Below are 19996 nucleotides of genomic sequence, written 5' to 3' on the forward strand. Positions count from 1 at the left end.
TCTGTTGAGTTTGTGTTACCTATCCTACTTCCTACGTTAGGGTTAACATTTTAAGTTTTGTGATTATAGCTCTATAGAAAAAACACAAATTGATGAAATTATCAATCGCATGAACGTAATTTCTTAAATCTGTTATAGCATTTTACTGTGGAAAGAATAATATACCTGATCAATAAATTAATTAAAAAATAGTATCAAATAGACCATTATAGTATATGAGACTTTTTCACCATATTTAAATATTATTTGATTAGGCTACCTAATTTTCCTGACAAAAAATATGCACAAAGTATAATGTAGTTGAGTATATAGTACCTACAGAACAATAATATGTTTATTGTATAGTCATACGGTAAACCGAACTCTGCTTAGAATTATTTTTATTAAAAAATAATAATAATAAATTCATAGCGATGTTCAACCACTATCTGAATATAATATACGGAATGTCCCCGGTTTTTCAATGTGCATATAATATCAGGCAAATACAAATTATACGACCACTACCTAGGTATGTTGCGTCAAAGTGCTTGCAAAGCAAGACGAATGCCCTGCACCTGATCTCTGGGTACATAATATTATGTGCCCATCCTGCGTGTTCGGCTTTTCAAAAATCTCTAATTTAACATGCATGGAATATAATGAATATTTAATAATATTGTCTAGTGCAGTTACAGCATAGCTTTGGCGATTATTTGGATTTCGTACGGTTTCTGTTAATTTGCGTGGGGATTAAAATCTCGCGTTTCTTTGTAAGCTGCCTATATATTAAACGGTACAAATCCCAAAAGCCATAACCCTCGCCCTAGAGGTACACAATATTATTCCGATAAGACGTAATTACTTATAGGTAATCGTTTGGATGAAAAATATTATGTTTATTGCGAGTAAAAAGTCAACCCGATGAACTCGTAAGAACTACTTTTTTCGTATATGATAGGCTGACAAAAAAAAAAAAAAAACGTTGCGAGCAAATCATTGTTGTTCACCATATTTTGTTGTGGATATATTACTTAGTATCTAAGTAATTCTAGCTATTGACTTTTCTAATGTGGAATATCGATGACATTTTTTTTTTTCAACATTATAATATCACTAAAACGGAAATTTTTTATAACGATGGTTGAGTACTCATCAGTTTTACGTTAGTTATTGTTTTATTATAGACTTATATATATATATATATATATATATATATATATATATATATAATGGCATAATGCCATATTGGGCCAAACACACTGCGGGTTTCTATAATAATTGACTTATAACGTCTGATTATTGCATGTTGACTTTTGTGTGTATACGGTGTAAAATACCGTTTTGCAAATTATTATTTTAAACGTCCTTAAAAAATTCAAACTACCATGAATGCAATATAAACCGGTTACTGGTGTTCAACTATAGATAAGTAAATATAATATTTCTCAAATTTTACAATAATCCATTTATCATATTTTGCGTTAACTCAGCTATTCTATTGCTTGCTAATTGTTCACCATCACTATATAATTAATAATATTTATTTTATTTAATTATATTATAATATTATGAGTTTGAGATAATGATATTAATTATTGCATAATTAAACATAATAAAAGACATTTACTTGTAGAATATACTATTAATTTAAAATTGAAATTAAAAAGGGTAAAATATTAAAATCATATATTATGATGATAATTAACATATTAACTCATTCATTATAATATTGTGAATACACAAATTAATATATTCTGTAATTATAATAGCTAAATGTTACTTACAAACCTATTTTTATTTATTACAAAAAAAAAAAATTATTTACATGTTAAATTGCATATTGCTATTACCGTCTATTACTTCAATAATAACAATTGATATTTTTCGATTAAAAAATGTATACTAAATAATATTATTTTTATATACTTAGGTTCTTCTGATAATACCATATTTAATATATAAGTTCTTAATTGTATTAATAAACTTTTAATAACATGTAATATGTTGACACAATTTAAATATAATAAATGAAAATATATATATATACGTAGGTATGTAATTATGCAATTAATCATATTTATCATCGAATACTTTTATATTCAAGAGAATTTTAAATAGCCTTAAAGTCATATCAAATCAAATTAATACTATGATATTATTATGATTATTATGATTATAATCTATAAAAATCATAATATTCTGTAATTGCAGTGAATAATCAAATAATAATGCATGAATACAGTACTCTATAACTTATTATACAATCTAATTTTAAAATAACTGAGTGATTCAAATTTAAAATTGAATACGATAAAATGATAATATTGTATAAAAATTAATTGTACCTATTGTATAATTAACTTTTGTATAAACATTTACACAAAACGCGTTACTTATGAACAAATCTATATTGCATATTGATGAATTAAAAACGAAAAACATTATAGGAGATACAGTAGCAGTAGCAACAGGTGTGGCTAAAACTTACTCGTGAATTAATGGTAAAACGAGGAGGAGGTAACAATATTTAAATTAAGAAAAAAATGTTGAAGAGTAAATATGTACTTATATCATTTAAGAGTTTGAAAAAAAATATTATTTATATGCTACGGGTTACTTCAATAGTAATGAAAGTATATTCGTGATGAAAACAAAAATGTCACCTTATTGTGTCATTATATATTAAGTGCAATTCTTTCATTTTATTCTTGTATTTAATTTATGTATCTTTTTTCTTCATTTTCCAGGTAAATTTTATCCTAACTTTTTAAACTAATATATGTATCAGTATCATTTAGCAAAACCATCAAAAAAATACAATATTGAGTAAAACAAAATGTTGTTGAATATACATATAACCTTAATTCAACTTTTACACATCTCACTTTTCGTTTAAAAAAAACGTCTACTCGTAATTTGTATGATTAGCTTATAAAAGATTTTTTTAGAGAGAATAAGAATTAAATTATAATACACCATCTACCAATACAATTAATAACAGCTATTATATGTATCATAACTGATTATAAATACTCCTATTTAATAATACTTTTATAATACATCTGATCAGTGGTATTATAATATATTGTGTTTTCAGCTTTAGTATTTTAACATTTCACTATACATTATTTTTTATAAACCAATTACGTGTTATTAATCGAATTATTTTATATGATAGCAGGTTGCAATGTGACTTTCGGTGATTGTTATTAATCGAAAGCTTAAGTAATGAGTACGAGTATTCTGGTACAGGAGAAGGCAGTTTCCACAGACCCGGAGCAATTAGGCGATGTGAGTGTCATAATATATTATTATGAAACAGTTCATTGTTCTAATGAAGTTTTAAATGAAACGTTATTATTGTTTTTCTTCTTACAAAATATTATTTTAATATTATATCATTTAAGTTTAATATTTGTAATTGATCCGTACTTAATTAGCTAGACCACGAAGATTTCCGAGTGCATCACATCCTGGCGGCACTAGTCAACCGTAAAGTCATATCCATCAAGGCGGATATTTGTGAGGCCAAACTTAAATGGAGGATACAGCCAAAGTTATTAGTGCAAAGATTGGCAGAGAAAAACTCAAAAAACAAACGCAAACTCAGGTATGTGTTTATGTACTCTGCGAGGAGAATACAAAGGACGAGGGTTGTTAGCAGTAGACATGGGAAAATTTACATTGATTTTTAAAAATTATGTTATGTTTCTTGAAAGTCTAGAGTAACAGATTTAGAATCATTCCAATTTATAACATTTAGTTCAATAAAATCAATGTTACACAAATTACAGATAATAATAATAATTTATTGCTTTTCGTTGAATTTTTTCCATAATTACGTATTGACGTATTTTCAGTAGAAATATTATAATATATTATTAATATCACAATCGTAAGCAATTTTTAAATTATTCACGATTTGGGTAATCGATCAAAGAAAATAATAATTAGTTAAAAGGTCAATACTTAAATAAATACAAATTAACTGAAAATGTAAACAACTATAACAATTCACAAGAAACCCCAGACAATCTTATGAAAGTTTGAAATTGTTATATTTAATATTAACAATTTCGTTTTATTTGACCTATTTAATAAGTTACTGTGAAATTATTTGTTTCATTTTTTCATTCTATGTAAGTTATCAAAAGTCACATTTTATATTATGCACTATGTATGGGTTTCTAGCACATATAAAAAAAAACCATCCGCCAGAATAAAAAACGTTTCACTTTGTTTTCCCACTTAGGAAAATCAATGCATTTTTATTTTTATTCTTACACATCGGTACTAAAACCTCTGATGTATCAATTAAATCTATTTATCTATCAGTTGAACTGTAAAATATAACGTTGAACAAAAAATCCACGTAATTAAATTTTTTAATTTATTTTATCGACTAGATATTGTGTGGTAAAAATAGCCAACTACAGAAATATGTTTGGTTCTAGTGAAAATAAATACAATTGCCTGCTAAGACAATATTTATTAGATAAAATATAATAAATGTATAAATAACAATTTTAATTTAGGAACTAACAATAAATTATATTGCAATATAGGTCAATATAGTAATGTTTAAATGATGTATGAAATAAAAGATATCCACGTATTTTTTCAAAACACCAAATTCTCACACAAATATAATATATATGTACAAGACTAAATGTCATATAAAAAGTAATAAATAATATAAAGTTTTGTTTACTTTAACTCTTGGTCAAAATCATTATGTTTATCAAATATGATAATAATGGTTGAAGTTTGTACGGAATAAACATTAAACTCCTAAAATATACAACTAGTAGCTGTTTCGTTAATGCATTAATTTAAATATATATCGCCCATACCCGTATGATATAACAAGTACCTTTGTGAGTTTGTTGGTTATAATTTATAAGTTTATAAAAATAATAATATTTAAAGCTCTTCAAATATTAGCACTGTTATTTATGTTTTGTTAATATTTAAGGCACATTTCCACTTACATAAACCATTACATAAATCGATTGTTTATTTCGAAACACACTTTTAAAGCGATCCTATAAGCGGTTCAACTTTACTGTAATTACTCAGCTTTGTTACTTTTTAGTTTCTCAATAGAACGACGAATGTATTAGTTTTATACGATGATGTGTGTGGTTTTTTTTTTTATATAAGTACTTGTACTTGTCGTCTTAGTACACTTTTCAGAAAATAATTGGCTATTAAAGTACCTACTTTAATTTTCAGTATAAGACATAGTTTCTAGTATAACCTAGGAACTAGTTTAGTAGTTTGTACTCAAGGGGGTCAAAAGTAAAATACAATAAAAAACAAAAAAAAAACAAATAGGTATGGGAATATTTACGCAGCATAGGTTTTTGACAAGATATATTTTGTTTTATTGTTGTAATTAAAAAATAATTAACTATAAATAGGCGCTTGAAGTTTTAAATAACATGATATATTTCAATATTTTCTATACATGATAATATGTATCAGGAAATATTTTGGCTTCTTTTAACCTAACACATTTGACATTTTATTTTGTAAATGTTGATAAATATTTTCTACTCAATTCAAAATCTAGACAATTCAATGTAAGGTTCCTCATATACGTTCTTCTTTCAGAATTATCATTATATCGAATATACGTCGTATATCCGCTGTTTTAAGATTATAAGAACTTTAAAACTTTGATGAAATTTGTCATAACCATAAAAATTGATTAGGTTATTTTTGATTAAATTCAAATTTTGATAAAATCACAAATTTATATAAAAAATAAAGATTTAATATTTTTGTAATTTCATTATGTATACAATAATATTTATCCAAAGAAAATAGAAATGCAAACTTTTGACTATGTCACTGGTAGATTGTTTTAAAAATACACCAAATTACTGCACGTCATCAGTATTTACTTAGTCAATAAGAATACAATAATTTTACGTGATATTAATAAACGTAGTAGTGCTATACTATTTTTCATATAATAATACACTCAATATTTTTTTTTTAAATAATTATTTTTAGCTTTACAGTACTACAAAGCAAAATATTAATTACTAAAATCAATATAAAATAAATGTATACTAGAATATCCTAAGAAATATAGCTCAATTATCTGTCTACACTCCATATCGTTTTTCTTATTCATTAATTTAACATTTTACTTAAATTTAACACATCCACTACATGAAATTATGGTGAAAGGTTTTTATTTAAAACTATTTTGGAATGTCGATACTCATAAGCTATTGGGAATAGTACCATAGTGGTTATACTTATTGTCCCAGGGCGCTAATATATAGTACCTACTTACCATTTCAATTTTTTATACTATACTTTATGGGAACTCAATCAATACAATAAAAATTGGATGATGTTTAGATAAGTCTAAAATAGAGTAACTGGTTTATTTTGTTGTACATTTTCAAAAATAAATTAACAGACGTCGAAAGGGTCGCTGCATGCATTCATGTCAAAAACACCATCATCACCACCACCACCATCATCACCAGCATCGACATGATCTAGATCACCAATTGTTTCACCACCATCACCACCATTGTGATGGGATTGTTCGACAAGAGGAACCTGTCCAAGTTGAAAAATGGCCTCAGACTCAAAGACCGGCTGTACCCTATTTAGGTGGTCACATCCTTACCGCCGCACTGCAACGGTATGTTCTTATAAGCTATCAACCTCAGAAAACTAAATGAAAAATAATTTGTTTTAAATCCTCTAAAAGGGATGTATAGAAAGAAAAAATTCAAAAATGACTATAGAACTATATAATTTAATGTATAATTTAAATAATTTAATTCATATTTCAAAGTATAAAATAGATGATAACATTTTCAAAATCTGAAGGTATCGCAAAAAAGACAACAGTTTAATATATACTCTACACAATCATATCCGGCGTAATATTTATATATAAATACGACGTTAAATTTCAGAATGTGATAAATCGTAAGAAATAAGGTTAACTTGAATACAGACTATTATAATTCAAACTTGCTTAATAAACTAAACCAATATTACTTTTACACAATTAAAAATTCCGTCGTTTATAAGATTAAAATGATTTAGTTTTCAAAAGAAACGCCAAAATTAATGAGAAAAAGTTACGAAACTTTAATAAGTTGTATTATGTAGGTGTATATGTAGCTATATATAAAATAATCATTTTAACAGTCTGAAAACACTAACACTCATTATCTTAAAAAGTTTCAACTTTTTGAGGAAGATTTATATATTTTTATTTATATAATTTTAAGTCATTAAGAAACAATATTAAAAAAAAAAATTTTTTTTGTTTGTATTATTTCCACGGAAAATTATTTTTTGAATTAAAATACAAAAATTGAATTTTGGACGAGTTTAGTTTATGTATTGAAGTTAAATGAACGAAGTAGAGTAACACATTATGTGTACAATGTATATGTAGTATTGTGCTCTTTTAAACTTGAAAATTTAAATACTTATAAATTATATATTCTTATACAAGTTCACTTATGAGTGTTTAAACTTAATAACGATCCATTCAAAATTCGATTTGTATACCTCAAAATTGTCAGAAAAATATTTTGTTAAGGAATATTGAATTAAACATTGATGATATCGATCAAAAAATAAAAATTTAGAAAATTATAACAATGAATAATGAAATTTTTTTTTTTAATGTTATTTTACAATGACTTAAATATGTAAAAAATTTATATAATTAATTACTTAATCACTTTTTGAGTTAACGAGTATTTGTTGATTATTATTGTAAGAATCATTTAATGAAACTTTTATTAAATTATTCATATCATGTACCGGTGTAGGTATAGGTAGGTGCCTTAAAAACAAAAAGGTAAGATTAGTAGTTTTGTACTCGAAACATATTATACCAGTTACTATAATAGTTGTAATAATAGTCAATGAAAATAAAATCGTTGAATTCGGTACAAAAATCAAGTGGTAGTAGTCTCTGTCTTAAATTCCAGTATCAGCTGCTTGCGAATCGTATCTCCGGGACCTCGTAGAGACTGGATACTAGAGAGCTGGTATCTTTGACCCCAAGTTTATGGGGGTGGATTAGCACGACCAAATGAATTACGTCCAATCTCTGACACGGAGACTTGTGATATGTAGTAGGCGAAAGCGGTCGCCCACCCGCATAACCCAACACCGCCGTCACATTCGTACGGACTGTGATTATATTATATACGCGCTGTCGGCGTTCAGTATAGTTGGACCCGACTGTCCCTCAGGACGTTAATTCTGTACATGGGTCGATGCCGTTGGTGCTAGTCGCCGTTCACCATCATGACCCGTGATGGTCGGTTCTACCACCTCGGGATAAATAAGACTCGGTGCGGGCTCGGCCATGTAGGTAATGAAAATAAAAAGGTATAGGAAGATGTAAATAAGTATTAAATTTTAATCCAAATTTACACGTGTTAAAAAAATCACTCGGTATATGTAGATACTTATATGCATATACTTTTTGTATTTAGCTGCAGGTACTTAACATAAATTTATTTCATACTCTTCGTCAAAATATTATACTAACATTTTCAATTAAAACCAACTTCATAGGCTAAATAGGTAGTTACTTGACTGTGTATCACGTTAAAAAACATTTTGGCAGCATTAGCTATAATATAAAACATGTTATGAGATAAAAAACACATAATACTATACCTATTAACATTTTTATAAATTCCGAAACGTATTAAATAACTAGAATGAAATGTTATAACTAATAGAATGACAAAAATTTCTATATAATATTTGTTCAACTGTAAAATTATGGAGAAAAAAATGGTAACAGTTATATAATTTTAATTACATAGTTAATGATTTTTTTTCAATTTCAATTATGCAATTGACTATCAATTAATAACTGATTAAAGACGGATCCAAAAGTAATCAATCCTTTGGAATTAAAAGTGTTTTAATGATGTTCTCTATTATGTATTTTAAAATAAGTGTTTATACATTAATATAGATCTACTGCTGGCATGTTAGAAGAAAATCGGCATTATATAGAGGCTCAAAACCCAAAGACTCGGTTGAAAAAAAAAATCCGAAGAACAAGATTCGGAGAAGACAAACATAATGTAATGAGACCTCATCCCGTACCTACTATACATCCAGACGACTTACCTCAAAGAGCGAGATGGACAATTATAATCACCGCCGGACTGTTGCTCATCACTTGTATGCTGTTGGTGGGCGTAACACTAAGAATGGCACCCGTCATTGACGAACTCGGTGGGTAATTTTTCATACGATTATGATATAACGATATAACATATATTATGTTTATTGCTTTGTGGATATATCACCCGTTTAGAGTGACACACAGTAAATACTCTCTCTAAAATAAATTCAGATAAGCAGTATTTTTTTTTTTTATTAGGGTTATAAGGCTTCGACAACTGAGGTCATTAGCCTGGGGGAACTGTAGGGGAAGGTACTGTAGGTTTTAAACACGTGGGTATTTTTGGCAGAATTTCGAATGGGCACTCGTAGGTTTCTGCCATGCCCGGTTGGAGGGCGGCGGCCTCTCTCTCCAGATACCGCGAAATGCCCAATGAACGATGCCGCCCGTGAGTCGTGACCGAGGTTCGAACCGGCGACTGCGTGCATGGCAACAGACGCCTTAGTCCGCTTGGCCACTCCACCCCCCCAGATAAGCAGTTTATAGACTCATAGCTTTTTATATTTTATTTTGAAAAAACCTTGTGTTTGTTATGATTTATCGATGATAATTTGTCATATTTTTTTTTGCCATCTTACAAATTTACCATTTTGTCATTCGTGTTTAACAAAAAAATTTTGTTTATAAATTTTAACTTGAAAGTAATTTTATGATCAAGTGTTACTATTAAATCAAAAACTATGTCTTAAAACACGTAATTATTAGTGAAGTCATCACATGTCATACACGACATATTTTTATATCATGTTATATAGTGTACGAGGTTATGATATTATACTATTATGAACCAGTCGTGATGATGATGGCATTATTATGGTAAAAGCACACACATACGTGACTGCCCAAATAATGTCCGTCCGCTTATTACTATTTGTCGGACGAAATCATATAGTGTCGGATAAGTTAAATCATTTCGTCGGATTCACATGGACGTACATACACGTTACAGACGTACACCGTTCTTACATGTATACATATTTACTAGAATTTACCTTCACACTTCGTGCACTTTTATAATTGCTCACTATATCTGCAGCAATTTTATAATAATATTAACTTTGCGACAGCTGTTTCTCGTGAACTCTTTCGCACACTACACTCTTATTATATAATAGTGTTTATTAATATTCTGCGCAATGATTTTGTATTCTCTCTATTACCTTCAACAAGACCAAACGGCGTGAGCGACTTCATGATGCGTATATTATATTATAATATTAGGTATACGTTATAATCATCCATTCAGCGTCAGTATAATAATAATATTATATTGTACCACATATGTAAAAAGAAATAAAGAAAACGAGCATATAGCTTATTCCTGATAAGTGATGCTATTCCTCCGTCTTTGACCCGAAATAATAATTTATAATCATAATACGACTATAATATTTGTGCGATGTCACCGGTATCTATTCTGATGCTGCAGTTCTCAGATAAGACCGTCATTGTGCAGGAGTATAATGATTTAAAGTAGTGTTTCTCAACCTTTTTGTATCCGAGTCCCACCGCAACACTTTTCGAAAATGTTCGAGTGCCACTTGAGGATCTAATAATCTATTTTTCTTTTGCTTACCTATTAAAAAACATTGACGTTTTTCTTACAAGCATAGCCTATTTTATTGTAGGAGTTGCATAATTATGAAAATACAAGCGTTTAATGCACAAGAGTAAAATCCCTATATAATATGTAAGTATAGGTACAATTATTGTTTTTATTGTTGTATGGTTTAAAGTTTAACTACTTAATGAATAATGACATGATTCATCGTTTTAAATTGAGGAAATATATTTTTTGCACAGATTTATCGACACAAAAGGGATTAGAAACAGTAATGCTTGATTGGACAACTTCGATATTGGTTGTTAAAAATAATTTCAATTTTTTTTATAAAGCAAGATTTTCTTTGTGTACCACCTATGACTGGTAATCATACCACAGATTGAGAAACGCTTATTCAAAAAATAAGACGAATGAGAAAAGTGCAATAGTATAACAGTATAAGTACACACAATAAGTTGATAAACGCGTCCATGAGTGTAACAACGAAAAACAGACTTATTTCGATTGATGACAAAGTAGGAATATGCGTGATTGTGATGTGTCATAAATATATTATAATACATTATATTAAAATTATGCATCAAAACACATCTTAATATATTATAATATTAATAATGCATATGGTACTATTTTACAATTAAAAAATTAAAGTAACTGCTAGCGATATATTAATAATAAACATTAATGCACCATGTATTACAATGTGTATTAATATAATTTTGTATTTATGATGACTGCTGCAGTCAGCAAGGTTGCAAAACCGAGACAAAAACACTGTTGGCAAAAGCAGATGTGCACGTATCATGTGAATAATAATTTATTTTACATGGGTGTTGGAAGGTATAAATAACTTACCAACATCGGAGTTGTTCGCTGCAGAGAGATAATGTTAGGGATGGGGAAGATCTCTTTTTAGTTCCCCTCACCAGCAAATGTTTTGCAATATGAGCAGCAATTTTCGATTCCCTCAGATAGACTGCCCTTTTCATACATTAGAGTGGTTTTTTTTTTAGCATCAAACACTATACGAGTCACTATTTCTTTCAGTTTAAGTTGTGATATATTTTATTAACAATCACTTATTTTTTGTATACACTCTAAAATTAGCATAATACTGACTTAATATTATTTTTAATAAATATCACGCCATAAGTAACTATCATTATTGTTGACAAAATATGTTTTCTAATTTTGAGTTAGCGCATTGTAATATTATTGCTGTTTTACAATTGTTATTAAATTATAATTCTTTAAATATTTAAAATATTTGACCATCAACATCATAATACTTGGTCATATCATACACATCTGATTTTAAGCTAATAATTCATGTACTGTGATTTCAGTTCGAAATAAAAACGAAGAGTTAATGAATTCACTAGATCGAGAAGAATTTGGACCATTGGACAATAACACTGAATACATGTATAGGTAACAGCTTCAGTAGTTCAATAAACTACAATTTTTACTAAGAACGTTATAAAATAATAAATATACTTGACAAAATTACTTTAAGGTAGCTGCTAATGATTATGGTATAATGTAAGCATTATAATAATATTGAGATGTTAATTTGTTATACGATTGTAAATATTGTTGCGTAAAAGAAATCTTCGTCCAAAAATTAATCTCTAAATACAAATAATAAATGGCAATCACTGATTTCTAGATTTTTGTACTCTGAATGTTAAACTTACCTCAAATGTTATAATGTCTATAGAGGATATATATAACCTGTAAGTGATAATATTTTATGATTTTTTTTGAACTATTATGATAATATTTGTATAATTATAATTGATAGTTATGTTTTTATTGTAGGTAAACCAAAACTAAATAGGTTATCAGATATACATCATAATATATATATATAAATGTTAAACCAAAGTTGTAACCTAAATGTATTTTTAAGTTTTTAATTTGTATCTCAAAATGTTTGTTGAATTTAATGGTATAGTCTTATCTACATTATTTATGAAATTTTATTTTTTTTTTACTTACGTCATCAAATAATTCATAATTTTTTACAAGTACCTTTTTTTCGTATATTATTTACCTCAAAACGTAAAGAAATGACTATTAATTTGTAATAAAACTTTATCCAACATATGTTATTATTTTATTGAAGTGCTCGTTATTTTTGACAGGTGACTAGCCAGTGACTTAGTAGTGAAGATTTTTTTTAAAACACGCCACAAAATTGGGTGCAATAAATTTTTTTAGTTGAAGTTAGGATAAGTTAACGCATTACACATGCTATGGCCCAAACAACAACTGAGAAGCCCATTAATGATTGATATACGAAGACAGTTAATTCACTCAAAAATGGTTGTGGTTCCAAATATATTAGATGAACGAATATGGTTAAGCATCTTGAGCATTCAAAGCATTTTGACCACGAGGACTTCTCGAACATCAACCCTATGCTCGTCAATGACCAGACAATATAAAACGTAGAAATCGCCATGCACGTAATATTAATTTCCTAGAACAAAAATAAACAAATGTTAAATCGTTATTCCATTAACCGAATATCAATAACCAGCAACTAGGCATATTACAATAATATATTAATATTATAAACACTATATTTTACACTACTAAGATTACCAGGGCTGTGTGTTTAACGATTTTTCATATCGACACTCAATAACTACAGTATTGATGTTTATAATATATAAATTATTCAGAAATGTTTTTTTTTCCCATTATATATTTTGTTTGTACAATTTTAACATTTATTTATATTATACTATGTACCTTTCAACACTACTGTTTAAGTATTAAAGGTACATAACTGTTGATTGTTATTTGGTATTATTATTATTATTATTACTTAAATTTAAATAATAATAATAAAAATACTGTGCATAATTATTTCACAATTATATAGGAATTCATTGCGCATACTTAAAACCACGTACTGGCCTATATAATGAGTGCATTAAATTCACAACCTTTCCAATGACTATAATATGAGATTTCATACTAATACATACATAATACAAACCATAGAACATTTTTAAATATATATATAAGCGTAGGTACTGTATCATCTTAATCTATTGTAATTATTATTGTTTTTTTAATATTTATTATATTGTTTGTCCACTTTATCACTCTAGTATTACTCTAATAATAATTGAAAAATTGAAATATGAATAATAAAAGCATGTTCAACTATAGGCCTAATATATATGTAATATATAATGTGCTTACAATTATGTATTATTAGTATATTTATCATTATTTAACTTATATAGGCACTAAATATAATTACATTTTTAATCTCATACTAACAGTGGTCAGTGATTATTAAATATATCAATATTATATGTTTGCCAACACCAATAATTTTTTCGACATTTCTGACTTTTAATTATTATTATAGTAATTTCCTAATGTTATTAAACTATATTTTTACAGACTTTTTTTTAATTCATATAAATATTTAAAAAATAGTCTGATGACGCCGAATTATTAACTCAACTTTTGTTCTTTTGCATTATTCAAAAGTAATACATAACATTTTTTATGATAATTATTCCGATTTTTTTCTAAGTAATTGTTTTGGTATTTTATATGCGATTACATTTTTATAAATTTGGAAAATTAAATTAAAAATAAAATATTTTAACAACTACTACCTATATAATTTCAATTCGCATACAAATAGTACAATTAATTATCTCAAACGGTTTCAATGGCTTACATTATAATGTGTTCAGAATTCACAATATAAAATAATAGAATTTTTGTAACTTCAGAAAAATTTATTAGTTTTCTCTACTGTATCTTGTGGTCCCAAACTTACAAAAAATATAATGCGTTACAAAATCTCAGTAAAATATTATTGATATTGAACATTTTTTTTATAAACATTGGATACATATTATTTTTTTGTTAATCGAGAGTTTTTAATAATTGAGACCTATGTATAAACATTAATTAAAAAAAAACACTTAAACATTCATGACAAACATATAATGAAAGAAGTACCCTAAGAACAAAACAAAAAAAATAATATTTTTGATTAATTTCACTATCTTTTTTTTTTTATAATTGTTGTTTGATATACCACATACATTTATTGTTTAATATTAATTTAGTTATATTTTCAGCTCAATGTTTCGAAAATATGATGCCTAACTAAATTGACAACTGCGTCCTTCATATTTCTTAAAATAAGTTACCTATAATATGTTTGTCGTCATTACATATTTGCATGAGACATATATTTTTGTTATTTTAAGTTATGAGATAATAATAATAAAATTAAGTAAAAACATATTTTTCTTCGAAAATTAACAATATCATAAAGCAAAAGTTTCACTTACGGTAAAAATATAAATAAATCTCGAAAAAGTCTCTCTTTACAATTAGTGAGGATATGTTCGTTATGAAAGCATTGATAAAAGGTTTAAACTTTCAACAATTGATATTTTAAAATATACAAAATATAAAATTACATTATTATACCACAAATAAATAAATTTGAAACATGTTGGGTTGTTAAGAAATTACATAGATTTTAAATTAAAAACATACTCAAATAAAATTATTTGAATTTTAAGTACCTATGTTTTTATTTGCATTAGGACATAAGTTGGCGATTATAAAGCAGAATGTTACAATGTTGTGTTTCGTTTACAAATTTTATGATCATTCAACATCATTCACAAAATGTTGAATATACTTCATACCCATAAGGAATTAGCAATCAAACTCTTCACGGGGGCGATCGTAATAAATTAGTTGAACCATTTTGCTTAGTATATGTATCCTCCATTAGAAATGAAGTTTTAAGTTTAAGTATAATATACCTAATACAATAAAATATTTAAAATTTAAATAAATAAAAACAAATATTTTGATAACAATCATCATTAGGTATGAATTATGATGATAATATTTAAGCTTCATTTAGCTAGAAATCTTTTTAAGTTGAATTGGTTTAATTAAAAAATGTATTACTAAGAACATTCAAGTGAAATTTAAAAAGGAAGATTATATTACATGCATGTTCAGTTTGTTTTTTAAACACTGATATAGCGTTATATAATATTATTTTACTTAGATAGCTTCGAAAGTATAGTTGAATATAGATATTATATAAAAGTAATATATAGTATAAAAATGTGTCCAATTATTAATTTTTATTTAACGGTTTTTTTTTTAAATTTTAATAGGTACTGATCTAAACTAAACATAGTAATATTAACAACTAAACAATAAGAATTATTGTTCAATTTATTTTCCAAAATCAAATATATGGGTAAAGTAAAGTAAAATTTAAATGGACTAAAAATAGTTTTACTTCAAAAAATAAAATTAACCTAATTATTATCTAATTAAATTAACATATGGTTTTTGTTAAATTGTTAACCGAACACATTTAATTTAATTTTTATTAGGTAGGTTAATAATTTAATATTTGTGGTTTTTTATCGATGATGTATGTAGTATAACATATTATAGTTATTATAAAAAAAATTTATAATTATATTCTAAGATTTAAAATATAAATTTTATAATATTATATACCTACGTACTATGTTATTTCGTTATTGTGATATGTTGTTGTAATATTATTGATATCCTTAAATCATATTAAAGTCATAATATACTATTGTGTGTGTTGTTGATGTACATTTTATTTTAAATGGTTAGCATTATGATTATTATCGAAATAAAATTGTTTGTTGAGTGAATTATCAATATTTTAATTTGTTATTTATTATTAAACCTAAATTGTTGTTAAATTTTATCTGTACAAGATACTATATATAAAAAAATTTTAAGAATAACTGTTCAAATTATATCTACAATATTAAAAATAATTGTTATAGTACACTTACAGAACGTGGAATTGTAGTTAAAGTAGAGTAGCCATAAACGACTGCAACGAAATGAACTAATAAATATGACTTAAGTGCATATGATATCTTCACGTCATATTTTTTTCTATGTCCTGCAACCTAAATCAGATATTTGAAGCTTAAGTTTGATAGAACTAGACTTGAGATGATTATATTCATTACACTGGCGCGCCTTCCGTCGTGACCTGTCCATGATAGACCTGGTATCCAACTTGGTCCCTTGATGACTGATCTTAATTTGTTCTTCCAACCCTTCATACTTTTCCATTTATAATATAAATTTAAATTGTAGAAAAACTAAATTGTGTTCAAAAAAAATATGTATGTTTAATACGAGCACACAGACCTACTGTCACCTGCAAGATAATTACTTGTAAAGATAGAGGATTGAATGCATTTTTCTGGTATACTAAGCCATACGTGATGGGTTTATTCGGATAGAAGTCTTGGAATGTCCCGAATATCCTGTCCCATATGATTAAAACGCCTCCATAGTTCTTGTCTAGACAATATAGATTGCTCCCTAAAAAAAATTAGATCTTTGAATAATATATTTTTTTATCATGTGCCATTTCATCAGAGTTCAAATATTATGCCTGTACCGTGATGCACCCTGTGAAATGCCGGAGTGTTAAAGACATAGTCCAACGGTCCAATAGTTGTTATTGTTTCGGTGTGGATCCAAATTTGGTATAAGAGACTCAACTGTTGATGTACCAACAACAAGACTGGTGGAACAAATAAAGCCAAAGGAGCATAGCACACCTAACAACATTTTGACGCAGTATAAATGTTAAATTAACCTATTTTTTATTTTTTAATATTTTTTACTAACAATGCCCACTAAACTTTGAAATACCGATTGTCTTATCCCAACAGTGACATTAAATTCCTCAGAACTGTGGTGAACCTGGTGTTGAGCCCAAAAAATATGAATTTCTAGAGCACATAAATTGTAATTACCTAACTGTATGTTTTTTTTACAGAAATCAAAATTATTCACCATGACTGGCTCTGTGCATCCAATAATAACAGAAATCAACTGCGATCGCAGAAAAATACCAGAAAGCTACAGAATTCCAAGGTAGTTCGCAAATTTTATAATTGTTATAAATCCAAAAGTATAGACAATGTTCTGATCCTCTATAAAACAATCTATAAAAAAAATTCATAATATATAAAACATAATAGTATTCAATAGGCATAGTTATCTTCAATATATTTTTTATACATACTTGGCACACTCTTGCAAGATGGCATGACTCATCGAGGTAATGCTGTCGTTGAGTCTAGGTATTTCTTTTCTTTGCCATAGTCGCAATCCATTTTCTAATACCAATAAAGTCAAGAAGTATGGCCAAGCCTGAATAAATCGTGAGTATATTAATGATGATTTTCATTAAATGATAACACTATGAAACATTGTTGAAATATTCGTGAATACATCATTTACATGTATATTTTTGGTTACCGCGAATACAACCACGCCTTTCCAGTTGATTTAGGGTGCAATTTAATCTTCTAACACTAATATATATCGTATTGCGTTCGTGACTCTTATAGATCCAATTTACCTGTGCGTATATATGCGGTAAATGTTTGATGTCCTTGTACATGTGTCGATGAGGATTACCCAAGTAGAACATATCCCACAGTAAAACTGTTGTATTGGCGTTTTCAAAATTCATCGTTTTGCTTTTACTTATATAATTTGATGCAATAACATTAATAATTATATAAATAACAATAATATTGTGTTAACTAGGTACGTTATAATATTTTCAGGGTTGGCGATTACACTCGGTATTTGGTACGAAAATGTTGCCAATCGAAGAGAGAACTGCACTGACAAAATATCGGTATTATCAACACATATCAGTCATGAACAAATTTTTGAAGATGGACGTTGAACATTTACGGCTGAAATGTTGAACAAACGACAAGAATAGAAACCGTATTGTTAAAATTACAGAACAAATTGAAACTGATATAATGAGAATCATAGCTTAAATGAAATATAATATTTATAGGCAGTTCTTTTTTTTTTTTCAATACATATGTTTATGGCTTCTTAAACATTTTTCTATATTCTTTTTATAACTCGCAGTTATGTAACAGATGACAGTTTTGTAACTATACGCACCACGCTGTTGCAGGGTATAGGTATTACCTATAGTTGCAACTGTAGTTTTATCTGACCACATGTATTACGGTAAAAGATGTTGGACATTTGAATGATATAAAGATAACACTAAAGTGTATAACAACTGTGCAGTTATATGAACGATATAATTTTTAAATGTAGAGTCGGTATCGTTAAGTCCAAAGATATTACTTTGAAATATTATGCAAATTCTATTTGACAATTAAGACTCGATATATATGTATATTAAATAAAAATAAAGCAGTATTCAAGATATTTTTTTTTAACATAAACGACCAATTTACTCGTTTAAAAAAAAAAATAAAAAAAACTAATACAACAAACTTATCAATAGGCAACTGCTGTAATCATATTTTTATAAATTTTGTTTAAAACAAAAAAAAAAACAATGGGTATACAACTTATATAATAATATTTAATTGTAAACAAGGTGTTCGAAAAATTCGGAAACGCTTAATTATTGTTTACATATTTTTATACAGAAAAATGTGTACGGAAATATCAAGTAACACTGCTGCATATTTATTAGATAAAATATATTTTAATCACCTAATTATTTATATAATATTAACGTTTATCGCAGTTCTAATTAGTCTAATGACCGTTTAGAAACTTTTTAAGCACTCTGTATACTAAGCATAACCTATATATTATGTTTTGTAGCAAATATTAATATTTTTAACTAAGCAAACCATAGAAAATTATTTTTGACATTAAAATAACTATATATAAAAGTAATAATTAATAACACTGCTATATCAAGCATTATGTGGAACGCAATCTTACTGAATTAAATTATACACATAATATGCAACATAAAAAGTTTATGAAGGGTGTATCAAAGAATATAACGTGATCGTAGAAATAGAGAGACTACCAAAATTCCTTGGAAAATAAAACGGAAGTATAAAAAAATCAATTTGAAAAATGTCCAAAAGATAAAAACTCCAATACATATAATTATGTAAGAGTAATAGCAGGCAATGCAATTTGATGAACAATTTACGTTCCAATTAGTATTAATATAAATTGTGATTAAATGATTTGCCCAACCATTAACAACTAATCTTGTATGTACTTATATGGAATATAATATGAAAACATGTATTTTAGTGATATCATTATTTTCTTTGAGCTTTGCACACTAAACGATTTTTGGGGGCACGCAATATTGAACCATTGTTTTTATCTATATGAGC

At 27.0% G+C, this 19996-nt stretch overlaps 2 protein-coding genes across 6 annotated transcripts in view; one reads left to right on the forward strand and one right to left on the reverse strand.

Annotated features, from left to right (window-relative positions):
- Nucleotides 1-18666, forward strand: part of LOC107173088 (uncharacterized) — a 94595-nt gene extending 75929 nt beyond the window's left edge. For 2 of the 5 annotated variants that reach the window (XR_016190338.1, XR_016190336.1), the window contains 7 exons: nucleotides 3161-3273; nucleotides 3423-3592; nucleotides 6422-6652; nucleotides 8975-9240; nucleotides 12101-12185; nucleotides 17620-17717; nucleotides 18419-18666. Coding sequence is in view for 2 of the 5 variants with exons in the window: in XM_089219907.1 (XP_089076033.1) it covers nucleotides 3211-3273; nucleotides 3423-3592; nucleotides 6422-6652; nucleotides 8975-9240; nucleotides 12101-12185; nucleotides 12902-12905 (819 nt within the window). In the remaining 3 variants the exon portion in view is untranslated. Of the gene's footprint in view, nucleotides 1-3160; nucleotides 3274-3422; nucleotides 3593-6421; nucleotides 6653-8974; nucleotides 9241-12100; nucleotides 16697-17619; nucleotides 17718-18418 lie in introns of those variants that run through there. The other 3 variants (XR_016190337.1, XM_089219907.1, XM_015523463.2) reach the window with 3 other exon arrangements.
- LOC107173082 (alkylglycerol monooxygenase-like) lies at nucleotides 12838-18426 on the reverse strand. The gene is made up of 9 exons (XM_015523454.2): nucleotides 18208-18426; nucleotides 17869-17996; nucleotides 17637-17788; nucleotides 17469-17572; nucleotides 17236-17398; nucleotides 17005-17156; nucleotides 16796-16930; nucleotides 16613-16732; nucleotides 12838-13239 (listed from the first exon to the last, which is right to left on the reverse strand). The coding sequence occupies exons 1-9, from the start codon at nucleotides 18319-18321 to the stop codon at nucleotides 12994-12996; spliced, it is 1314 nt and encodes a 437-aa protein (XP_015378940.1). The 5' UTR covers nucleotides 18322-18426; the 3' UTR covers nucleotides 12838-12993.
- Nucleotides 18667-19996: the final 1330 nt, after the last annotated feature.

The sequence above is a fragment of the Diuraphis noxia genome, unplaced genomic scaffold (assembly GCF_037042655.1).
Source record: "Diuraphis noxia isolate RWA-SAM2 unplaced genomic scaffold, SU_Dnox_SAM2 contig0002, whole genome shotgun sequence".
In the NCBI taxonomy this organism is placed as follows: domain Eukaryota; kingdom Metazoa; phylum Arthropoda; class Insecta; order Hemiptera; family Aphididae; genus Diuraphis; species Diuraphis noxia.

Excerpts from the sequence above, each read along its gene's own strand:
- LOC107173082 (XM_015523454.2), bottom strand. The coding sequence starts at position 18,321 with ATGAATTTTGAAAACGCCAATACAACAGTTTTACTGTGGGATATGTTC. Across the intron at positions 17,997-18,207 it reads TACCGCATATATACGCACAG|GCTTGGCCATACTTCTTGAC; the intron begins GTAAATTGGATC and ends CGATTTATTCAG. Across the intron at positions 17,157-17,235 it reads ATTTCACAGGGTGCATCACG|GGAGCAATCTATATTGTCTA; the intron begins GTACAGGCATAA and ends AATTTTTTTTAG.